Below are 12205 nucleotides of genomic sequence, written 5' to 3' on the forward strand. Positions count from 1 at the left end.
AACTCAAATATGTCTTTAAAAATTGTGCTCAGTTGTGTACATGACTTTCCTGCCATTTTATTAAAATTTATTTAAAGGATCAGATATGATTTAGGCCTATCTGGTTAACTATTCAAGGGAGTTTTGTTACCAGAAGACATTATTTTCTCATCTCTCCTGATATTCTGCAGTATGTACCCAGGAGTGGCCACATATTGACTCTGTTACTGTGTATGTAGTAAAAGGAACGTGGGGGGAGAAGAATGAGAGAGTTAGCCATACACAGTTTAATTATTCAAAAAGGATAAAAATGATTTTAAATATTATTTTTAATGGGAAAAACACTATATTAAAGGGAAGTATTACAATTTTGGTAAATTATTAAATTATTTATAGTACTGTTCTTTAATTTATAAGCTTGTACTGTCTTAGAACTTATTTTTTATCTTTTTTTTTTTTAAAAATGCAGTGCCTTTACTTTCCCGAATTCTGCCTTCTGATGCATGTAAAATATACAAGCAAGGTATCAATATCAGGTAAGATGATTTGATTCTTAATAACAGAAAATTGAAATTTAGAGAAAACTTCTTTCTGCAATAATAACTTACATTTAGATAAAGTTTTATAAATTTAAAATGCTATAATGTAATTACAATGTATGTATTCTCTTATTTGAGATGTATGACAGATAACAAACTGAAGATATTGTTGTTTTTGAACTATAGACTACCTAGAAGGCAAATAGAGTGAAAATCTTGGTAAAATACTAGGAAGAAATTTCATAGTTACATCCCTGATCCTGGATATGTTAAGGAATAAGGGACAAAGGGAAGACTCAATTTTTGTCCTTTTTAGTTTCTTCTATAATCATGTGTGAACTGGAACCCTAGTTACAACACTTTTAGCATTTTCCTAGTGTCTCGTATTCATCCACCTATTCATGCATCCACCTTTTCATTTATTTAGTTTCTAACCATTCTAATGATCACTTTTGATTTTTTTTCTGTTTCCTTTTATAAGTAAGATTGATGTGTGGAGTTGATGGCAAATTAGCCTATCTATTTACTTACTTCAGAATTTTACTTTTATTCTTTATGTTAGTATACGAGAGTAAGTAAAAAAATATTGTTAAAAATTCATAGAAACCTTTATTAAACAGAAGTGTCAGATGGTGAAGCTATTGTTTCTTGACATAGTCTCCATCTAGGCTTATGCACGTCTAAAGGTGGTATTTCCAATCCTCCCCTGAAGAATCTGTGCTCTTCATTTTACACCATGTCAAATGGTAGTTTTGGTTTCCTTGTGGGATTCAAATTGTGTTCTTTTAAAATGTTACTTTGAGATGTGGGAGCAAAAAGAAGCCTAAAGAGGCAAGGTCTGGGCTATAGAGTAGATGGGGTAATATTTCCCCATAAAATCACAAAATTCTGTCAGGACAACCCTTGTTTCCCTTGAAGAATGACCAAGTGTGTTATGGTAATGAGAAAAAAATTCTTGTTGCAATTGTCCTGGCCTTTTTCTTACCAGCGCAAATTTCTATTTTCTTAAAACTTCTTTAAAATCTTGTGTCCTATGAAAATTCTAATCAAGATTACCCCTTTGGAATCCCCTCAAAAAACCACTATAACCGACTGTGCTTTTCTCTCTGCCTTAAATTTAATTGTCCTAGCAGATGATCTCCTCAGAAGCTACAGTTTTGATTGTTCCCCCTTTTTTTGAAGGCACATAATAAATGAGTCTAGAACAAGTGAAAGAAGTTGCCTGCAGCCATCCTCTGATCTCAGAGATATGAGTAAACAGGTTTTGTTTGGAGTAAACCCATTCATGTGTGAATTGAAACCCTAGTTAAAACACTTTTAGACCTTTCCTAGTGTGTTGTTGATGTTAGGTGGCGTTCAATTGGTTCCGACTCACGGCAACCCTGTATAGGGTTTCTGAGAAGCTACTGGTGAGTTGAACTGTCCACCTTGTGGTTCAAACTGACCTTGGGGTTCAAACTGAATTTGCGCACTGCAAGGTCAGTGGTTCAAGCTCACCAGCTGCTGCTTGGAAACCCTATACAGGGTCGCTATGGGCTGGAATCGACTCCACGGCACTTGACAACAACAACAACAATACACACATATGTATAATATATACTTAATGTGAGTTACTATGTCAATATTATATTTACATTAGTAGTTTTGTAAATTAATTTTGAAGGGGCATCAAAAAGTTCATGGAAAATGGAATTGAAAAGGAATGACATTTTTCCATAAACTTTTTGAAGCCTACTCATAAATAATTGGCATACCACCAAGTTGGTTCCGACTCATCATGATCCTGTTTAGAGTTTCTGAGGCTATAAATCTTTACAGGAGCAGAAACCCTCATCAGTCTCCCGAGGAGTGACTGGTGGATTCGAACTACTCACCTTACAGTTAGCAGCCCACTATCCTACCAGGGATCCTTATAGCTCCATATGTCTCCTGAATTGTATTTTAGATTTGTAAGTCTCTAGAACATGGGAACACTGAATGATTTAAAATTAAGAAAGGTGTGCGACAAGATTGTATTCTTTCACCATACTTATTCAACCTGTATGCTGAGCAGATAATCCGAGAAGCTAGGTTATATGAAGGAAAACGTGGCATCAGGGTTGGAGGAAAACTCGTTAACAACCTGTGATATGCAGATGATACAACCGTGCTTGCCGAAAGTGAAGAAGACTTAAAGTATTTATTGATGAAGATCGAAGAGCACAGCCTTCGGTATGGATTGCATCTTAATGTAAAGAAAACAAAAATCCTCACCACTGGACCAATAAATAGCATTCTTATCGATGGAGAAAAGATTGAAGTTGTCAAGGACTTTGGATCAGCCGTCAACATTCACGGAAGCAGCAGTCAAGAGATCAAATGACATATTGCATTAGCCAAATCTGCTGCACAAGACCTTTTTAAAGTGATGAAGAGCAAAGATGTCAGCTTGAGGACTAAAGTGCGCCTGACCCAAGCACATGGTATTTTCAATAACCTCATATGCATTTGAAAGCTGGACAGTGAATAAGGAAGACCATAAAAGAATTGACGCTTTTGAGTTATGGTGTTGGAGGAGAATATTGAAAGTTCCATGGGTTGCCAAAAGAACCAATAGATCCGTTCTGGAAGAAGTACAGCCAGAGTGTTCCTTGGCGGCCAGGATGGCCATACTTCGTCTCTCATATTTTGGACATATTGTCAGGAGACACCAGTCCCTGGGGAAAGATATCATGTTTAGTACAGTGGAGGGTCAGAGAAAAAGAGGAAGACCTCCAGCGAGATGGATTGGCAAAGTGGCAGCATCAATGGCTTTAAGCGTGACAACAATAGTGAGGTTGGCCCAGGATCGGGCTGTGTTTTGTTCTGCTGTGCATAAGGTCGCTATTGAATCGGTACTGACTCGATGGCACCTAACAACAATAGAGAGCTAGAACTAACTTGAAAGATTATCTCTTATGAACGCTTCCTTTAACAGATGAGAAAGCTCAGGGAAGGGAAGTGAGTTTTTACAAAAGCATATTGCAAACTGAAGGGTGACAACGATTATGAGGTTGTTTTTTACTGTTGTGCATAAGGTTGCTATGAGTCGGAATCGACTTAACAGCACCTAATAATAGCATCATTGCAATCAGTGGCAGAGCCAGGACTTCGGACTTCAATTCAGTTTGTTTTTTTAACCATGTCATGAGGCAGACATTAAAAAAATACAACTGTATAAAAGAAGATAAATTATGTAGTATGTTGAATTATAGCAAAGAGAAAACTTTTATTTGGAAGCAAGTTCTAGAATAATTATCCCCTTGCAATGGAATTTGATTAAAGTAGAAATTTCTGGGTTATTTGTTTTTAAAAATAATCTCTTGTTACAAAAGTGCTGTGGACATGTAGTATATGTTTATTATAGAACATTTGGAAAATGCATTAAAATATAGAAGAGAATTTAATAGGAAAGAATTTGATTTGGATTTAACACTTAATTTAGCAGTGTATTTTAACATAATGAATCATTAGTAAAACCATTTATGTAAGCGTTTGTCATAGGGCTTCAAAGCAATTTTTTTAGGGTTGATGCCTGCTGAGAATTTGCTTTTTCACCCCAGAAATACATATTAAAAAATCCCCAGTTGATTCTTAGGGTGTTTCACAGATGTAGATATAAGAATCACCTGGCAAATCATCTTGGTAAAAATGTAGATTATAATTCAGTGTATCTGGGGTGGAAATACAGGTTCTCTGCAAATTGTGAAACTGAATGAACTGATTCGATGCCATGGTTTTCCAAAGATAGATACGTTTAGAAGTTGAAAAAATACTATTATCTTCCTTAAGAAAGGTTTATTTTAGTTCTTTTGATTTTTAAATTTAGGTTTTAATTACTGTAAACTTTTTTTTCTTAAAAAAAAAAAAAAATTGTTTTGGGAAATCTCATTAACACCAAAGAAGAGCCAGGAGTAGAGTGCATCCTTTGGATCCCAAGATCCCCACAATTTATTCTCCTCGACCACAGAAAAAATTGTTTTGGGAAATCTCACTAACACCAAAGAAGAGCCAGGAGTAGAGTGCATCCTTTGGATCCCAAGATCCCCACAATTTATTCTCCTCGACCACAGACAGAAACTTGTGACAACCAGAGGATCTGCAGAGGAGCAGTAGCCACAGAATCAAAAGTCAGAGCACAAGACAGAGTAGAGGAGGATCCCTTGCCTTGCTGACTGTGATCAACTACGTGGGGCTGGACCTCTCTCTGCTGTGCCGCCTCCTTGCAGCCCTCACCTTCCTCCTGTGTAAAGCCATCCAGAACATCAGCACCTCACTCCACCTGCAGCTCTCGCTCTCCCTCTTCCTGGCCCACCTCCTCTTCCTCATCAGGATCGACCAGACTGAGCCCAAGGTGCTGTGTGCCATCATCGCTGGTGCCTTACACTACCTCTACCTGGCTGCCTTAACCTGGATGCTGTTGGAGGGCTTGCACCTCTTCCTCACTGCAAGAAACCTGACAGTGGTCAACTGCTCCAGTGTGAGCAAACACACGACGAAGCTCATGTTCCCTGTCGGCTGTGGAGTCCTAGCTGTGATTGTGGTAACTTCTGCAGGAGCCAGGCCTCACCTTTATGGAACGTCTGCCTTGGTGCTGGCTACAACTGGGCCATGGATTCATCTGGGGTTTCCTTGGCCTCATCTGTGCCATTATCTGTGTATATTTAGTGTTTTTTTTCTTGGTCTTTTGGATTTTGAAAAGGAAGCTTTCTTCCCTCAGTAATGAAGTGTCAACCATCCAGAAGACAAACATGCTGACATTTAAAGCAATAGCTCAGCTCTTCATCCTGGGCTGCACATGGTGTCTGGGCGTATTGCAAGTGAGCCCAGCTGCTCAGGTCATAACCTACCTCTTCATCATCAGCAGCAGCCTGCAGGGTGACTTCATCTTCCTGGTATACTGCCTCTTTAACCAATAGGTCTGGAATTGATATCAAAAGTAGTTTAGAGAGATTGTGAAATCAGAATCTGAGACTGAGACTTACACACTTTCCACCACACACACCCGACACAAAACCAGCGAGATGGCTTGAGGATGAACATTTTTGGACAACTTATAGCCAGTGACATATAAGAAAAGCCTGCTTTAAGATATTTTTTTCATTGATAAAAACAAAGGCACGTTCAAACCTGTCCATGGCTTTCTACTTTTTGATGCTGCCATACAATAATATGATATGTAAACAAAGATATAATGAAAAAACTAAGAATGGAAGATTGGAAATATGGGAATAATCTGGACTTTTTGGACATTATTGAATTGCTGAACTAACTCTTGAACTTTTTTGCTATGTGAGACAAACAAATCTCTATTATGAAGCCATTTTGAGTCAGGGATCTGCTGCTTGAAGAAGCCCAAAGCATCCATTCGTATGAAACAAGTGTCTTCTTCATTCTCCATCAAGGCAGTGAGATCCCAGGATCATACAGCTTGGGGCCGTCACAAATTCATGCTCTCTGGTCACAAATTCAAGACCCTCCATGATACCTTGAGATCTATGTTCCTATCCCAAGTCAACTTCTCCACATGGGGTGTTCCAGATTTTCGCCTCCTTCTTCAATCTTCATTGCTTTTCCCTTTACATAAGGAAGAAGACCTTATCTTCTACTTCAAAGAGAAAATAAAGGTCATATAGCCAAAGAAAAGTTTCACATTTATACATGGCTTTTAAAAATGAAATGGTCTGATCACATTACATAAAAATCATCGATAATAAAACCACATGGTGGCTAAAACGGCATAAAAATAAAAGCCTGAAAGAGAATAATTATGTAAGAGAAAGTAGGTTAAAGAGAAGCTACTATAATTTAGCAAAACACTCAGTCCCGGGACTCCTGTCAGCTCATGATGAAGACAGGAAATCATTCACATTCACTTTTATCTTAGGCCATCCATGTGACTATCTAGAGTATCATCTTTAGTTTCAAGGAATAATTAATACTTTAGTAGAAATAAGATGGTGGTGGTGGTGGTAGTGTGCTGTGGAGTCAGTTCCAACTCACAGTGACCCTGTGTAGGGTTTCCGAGGTCATAAATCTTTATGGGAGCAGAAAGCCTCATCTTTCTCCTGTGAAATGCCTGGTAGTTTCAAACTGCTGACCTTGAGGTTAGCAGCCCGACTCGTAACTGCTACACTACCAGAGCTCCTAGAAATAGGATGGTGTTGTTAAGTGCCGTCGAGTCGGTTCCGACCCATAGTGACCCTGCATAGGGTTTCCAAGGAGTGATTGGTGAGCTTGAACCACTGAGCTTGTAGTTTAAACGGCGGCTTTGCAGTCTGGCGCATTAACTCACAGAGCCACACCAGGACTCCAGAAATAGGATAGTATGAGCAAAATTATTATTGAGTGTTACATCAACATTTTCACTTAGTACTATTGATTATGAGGTGATCAGTGATAACAGCCACTGATTGAAATATCGTGAACTTCGAGAACTTTTGAAAAATAGGCTTTTCTATTTCAGTGGAAAGGTATATATTCCTTTGTAGTAACATTTTTCAAGCTTTTAGCTCAAAAAGGAATATTTTTTCTTAAATATCTTTTCTTTTGAATTAAGAGTTTTTTGCTTATCTTGGCTAATTATATAGTAAAAATTAAAAAAAAATATTTTGGATCATAGACATTGAGTCAAGGACTAATTAATTAGTACATTAGAATAGCATCAAAATATATCGTTTGTAATGCATGTGTGATACAGCTTACTATTTTAATATGCCAGTATGTCCAGAATATTGTAGAACCTGTATTAGATAGTCTTCTTTCATTTGCAAATTTTAGATATTCAGATGAAATAAAATGAACTGTATTCATATAATTGGGAAGCCTCTATGACTGATTCTAGGTTTGGTTACTTTTAGGGACTCAGATGTTTCCAAGACAGTTTGTATCTGTCTTCATCTTTGACTCTGCATTTCCTTTCTCATTAGTGTTAACCTCCACTCCTGGCTACCTACCATTATCCTCACCTAGGATGGATAAGAAGGAAATGAAGGCAAACGACTCTTTTCTTCTTTTACATGGAACATAAAGTTCCTTAGTAGTAAAAGCTTGAAGCCGAAATAAAAGTAACCAAACCCACTGTCATCAGTTTGATTCTGACTCATAGCAACCTTATAGGACAAAGTAGAACTTCTCCTCAGGGTTTTTAAAGATGTAATTCTTTACAAAACAGACTGAGCTTTCTCCTGTGGAGCAACTCATGGATTAGAACCACCAGCCTAAATGTTAGCAGTCTAATACTTAACCCACTGTGCCACCAGGGTTCTGGGCACCCTAATGTTGTTAAAGTGTGGTTGAATCAGTTCCGACTCATAGCAACCCTGTAGGGCTTCCGAAGAGTGGCTGGTAGGTTGAACTGCCAGCCTTACAGTCCAAACTGACCTTGCAGTCCTGCTCATGAATCCATAGCACCTCACTGATAGGCCATTTATATATAAAATGATCTCTTCTTTTAGGTAATATGAGGAGACCACATCTTACAGAGGTAGGAATATGCCCAACTGTAATGGTATTGTTGTTGTTAAGCATCATGGAGTCGGTTCAGACTCATAGTGACCCCCCTGCACAGGGTTTCTGAGGCTGTAAATCTTTGCGGGAGCAGAAAGCCTCATCTTTCTCCTGCGGAACTGCTGGTAGTTTCGAACTGCCAACCTTGAGGTTAGCAGCTTGTTGTTGTTGTTGGCAAAGCCATAGGCCACAGGTGTTAGCCGCAGACATCACACCACTGGAAGTACACCAGGAGCACAGATTTAGCTAAAAGGCAGCAGCCTGCAGGGTTCATTCTTTCAGGAGTCAATGGGTTGTTTTTCATTCTAAAGAGATGTTTTTATCTTTTAGAAAAGCACTTACATTTACATAGGTTAACATATTTCCCTGTTTTCTCAGTTTTATCCATGTTGTCCTGGTAAAATCACTCTTAAAAGTTTGATGATAAAGGATTTTGATAATAAACCCTAGTATGTGAGATGTATCCTTTTTCTTATCTTTTTCTGTGTGGGGATATCAAGAATGCCCTTGTCCATGATGAGAACTGGAAAAACCTGCAAAGTCATGAGTTCTTATAGAAACTTGAAGTAGCCAGGGGAATCAGTAGTCAGGGATCGCTTACCAAGTCTTTTTTTTTTAATTAAATGTTTTTATTTTGGATTGAGTGAAAGTTTACAGGGCACATCATCAGCTTCACATTCAACCATTCATATAGCTTGTTTCATTACATTGATTATTATCCCCTCCATATAGCGTAGTGGTTACGAATTGGGCTGCGAACCTTAAGGTCAGCGGTTCGAAACTACCAGCCGCTCCGCGGGAGAAAGATGAGGCTTTCTACTCCCGTAAGGATTTACACCCTCGGAAACCCTGTACAGGGTCGCTATGGGTCGGACCCGACTCGACGGCACGTAACAACAACAACAATATCATCAGTTAACAGTGTTTCTCTCTATCCTCTTTAGCTTTTTTTTTTGGTTGGGGGGGGACTTGCCTTTTTGGAATTTACAGTCTCGGCTTTTAGGGAAGGTTTTTACATTTGTCTGTGGATATCCAGGACTCATGTATGAGATTACTAACAAGCATTACTGAATAATCAGATGAGGGACAGTTTGCTATGTCTACTAGGTAGCTAAAGTCTGATCCTCAGAGCCTATGGTTTGGACGGTCAACAACGCTTGGGCCCCGCTTACCAAGTCTTAAAGGAACTTTCTGGGGCATGATTGGTATCTGACTGCTGGGCCAACCAATTTCTTGGATTAAGTTACTATATTTTTTGAGTTGCAAGTCAGGTGACCTTGATCCTGGTGTTATTCAATAAAGCCTTCTGTAAAAACAGAGCTCTTCAGGGACATGCAAATTTTTTCCACTCCAGTATTCTCCAAATTACAAGTAGTAATCTGTGGGATTTTACTTGAGACTAACTCAGTGGGCCAGATCATGCCCACTTCATGTTAATAAAGAGCACAATAAAAACACAAGAATCCGTGAGTTTTTGACACAGAGTGCAAACTGTGGAGATACTGACTGGAAAGATTATGCTAGATTGAATCTGGAAAGTCAAATCAAATTTGGAGTAGGTTAAATGGCTTGTGAAGTTGAAGAATTATGCAAGTTTTGGTACTGACTGGTTAGGGGTAAGGCGGGGATCAAAAAGGGCAGTTCTAAATTCAAGAGTGTTGTCCATCCATTGAATTATATCCCTCTTGTGTTTCTTTGGGTTATCCACATTATGTTGAAGGATAGGACTGCTTTCCTATTCTGTGCTTTCTTGTTGAGTTAACGTTTATTGAATAGTTATAGTAAAGAAAATGGCATACTTTAGTAATGGAAATCTTTTTTTTTCCTTGTTGGCTGTTGTAGCATATATTTAAAAATCTACAAAGTAGGGATAAGACTTTATTTAAATATTCCTTTGGCATTTTTAAAATCAAATATTTTCCATTTAACTTTTATCTATAAATTTGACTTTTACATATGGTGTTAGTATCTTGGTTTGAGTTTAGAAGGAACAAAGTTTTAAAAATTATTAATGAAGTTTTATCAAAATTGTGCTGTAGTTTCTCATCTACCATTTTTCACAGGCTTGATACAACTCTAATAGACTTTACTGACATGAAGTGCCAACGAGGGGATTTAAGCTTCATTTTCAATGGGGATGCGGCACCCTCTGAATCTTTTGTAGTATTAGACAATGAACAAAAAGTTTATCAGCGAATACACCACAAGGTGAGCATGTTATCTTATCAATATTCCTCTGAATGGTTAAAAAAAAAATGACTGTAGTCCAATCCTAGTGTAATTGCTTAAAGTGCAAAGGTGTAACTGAGATGACTGAATCACAAAACTTTCACTTACTAACTCGTAGCTCTTTTTTATTTTTAAATTTTTACCATCTGGTCCTCATCCTGACCAATCCATTGAGTCTGTTTGCTCAGAATTCATTGATGATCTGTTACCTAGATGAACTCAAATGTACTCTCAATTTCTCCTACTTCTCATTTCTTGAACCTGTGACAGCCTTTCACCATTTATTACCTTACTACCTACTTTTTTTGTTTGCTTTTATTGTGAATTGAGTGAAAGTTTGAAGGGCAGATCATTAGTTTTACATTCAACAAATCACATACTTGTTTCATTATACAATGATTATAATCCCCTTCATGTACCATCAGGTAACAGTATTTCTCTCTATTCACTTTAGCTCTTCTTCAAAAACTCTAATGCATATATTATAATTTACCTCACCAAAGGGCGCATTCTGCAAGTCTACCTCGCGGCCACCAGCTCTCAGTCCCTATCTTTCAGTGAGTCCTCAGCTGCTCCCTCTCTCCATGTTTCCGTCTCTGCCTCCATCTCTGGTATCATTGCTTCTCTGGATAAGGTCCCACATTCCGCTTGTGTTCTTTTCTCTTGCCGGTCCTAGGGTCCTCTGTTTCTGGACTGTAAGATTAACTACTCCCCTGTTTTTGTTACACAACTTCTACCTTACAATTGTGACAGTCACAATTAGTCATGGTAACAATTACTCACTATTGAATCATAAGAATCTTATCCCCATCTCTTTTCACCAGACCCATCTAGACCAGATGAAAACTATTCAGTGGGAACTCTATCGTCCCACACATACTCTTTTTTTTTAAGGTTTTCTTGTGAATTATGTGATAGCTTACATGGGAGAACATTAGCTTTACACTCATCCTATCATTTTTAGTTTCATTGCAATGATTACAATCCCTTCCATGCATCATCAAACAGCCAAAGGATACACCCCACAAGCCTGCCCTTTGGCCATCAGCACACAGCTCCTCTCCCTCCCTGAGTCTAGAGTCCTCAGCTACTCCATCTCCATGTCATTGTCTCTGCCACCATCTCTGTCATCACTACTTCTCTGGATGTGGTCCAGCACTCCTCTTTTCTCCCTTGATGGTCTCAGGAACCTCCACTCCTAGGCTGCAAAATCAACCACTCCCCTCCTTTTGTTACAAAAGGTCTACATTTACCTTACCAACACTCACAGTCAGTCCTGATAACAATCATTCACTATTGTACCACAAGAGTCTTTTCCCATTTCCTTTCATCAGCCCTATCCAGTCAGATTGGAAACCACTCAGTGGAGATTCTACCTTCCCCCACACCCTCTGGAACTAGGTTCCTTATTGAAAGCTTGTAAGCCAGTCACTTCTTGCCTTTGTTTGTTGTTGTTGTTATGTGCCATGGAGTCGGTTCCGACTCTAGTGACCCTGCACAGGGTTTCCGAAGCTGTATGGGAGCAGAAAGCCCGTGGAACAGCTGGTAGTTTCTAATTGTTGACCTTGTGATTCACAGCCCGATTCATAACCACTACGCTACCGGAGCTCTTGCCTTTGTAGCACCCCATTTTGGTTAGCCAATGTCTAAGTTGCCCAGCCTTGTCGACCCTGTGTGCTAAGGGGATGGGAATGATCCTTGCTGTAAAGATTTGTGCCCTCATTTGACCTACTGCATACACAAGCATAGGCCAGGTTCATCAAATTGCAGGAGATTAGTCTTTTTTTCCTCTTCTTTCTTCCTCTAGTTATTACTACCTATTTTTAATGTTGCTAACCAACTTTATGTTGTTGTTATGTGCCGTGGAGTTGGTTCTGACTCATAGCGACCCTGCACAGAGTTTCCGAGGCTGTAAATCTTTACAGGAGCAG

At 38.8% G+C, this 12205-nt stretch overlaps 1 protein-coding gene across 1 annotated transcript in view; it reads left to right on the top strand.

Moving 5' to 3' along the window:
* The window catches only part of ANKRD13C (ankyrin repeat domain 13C), a 113792-nt gene that overhangs the window by 61984 nt on the left and 39603 nt on the right, over window positions 1–12205 (top strand). Inside the window, exons 6-7 of the mRNA XM_006862412.1 lie at window positions 449–515; window positions 10109–10253. Of these exons, the coding sequence (XP_006862474.1) occupies window positions 449–515; window positions 10109–10253 (212 nt within the window). The remainder of the gene's footprint in view (window positions 1–448; window positions 516–10108; window positions 10254–12205) is intronic.

Source organism: Chrysochloris asiatica, unplaced genomic scaffold (assembly GCF_000296735.1).
Source record: "Chrysochloris asiatica unplaced genomic scaffold, ChrAsi1.0 scaffold00048, whole genome shotgun sequence".
NCBI classification, from domain to species: domain Eukaryota; kingdom Metazoa; phylum Chordata; class Mammalia; order Afrosoricida; family Chrysochloridae; genus Chrysochloris; species Chrysochloris asiatica.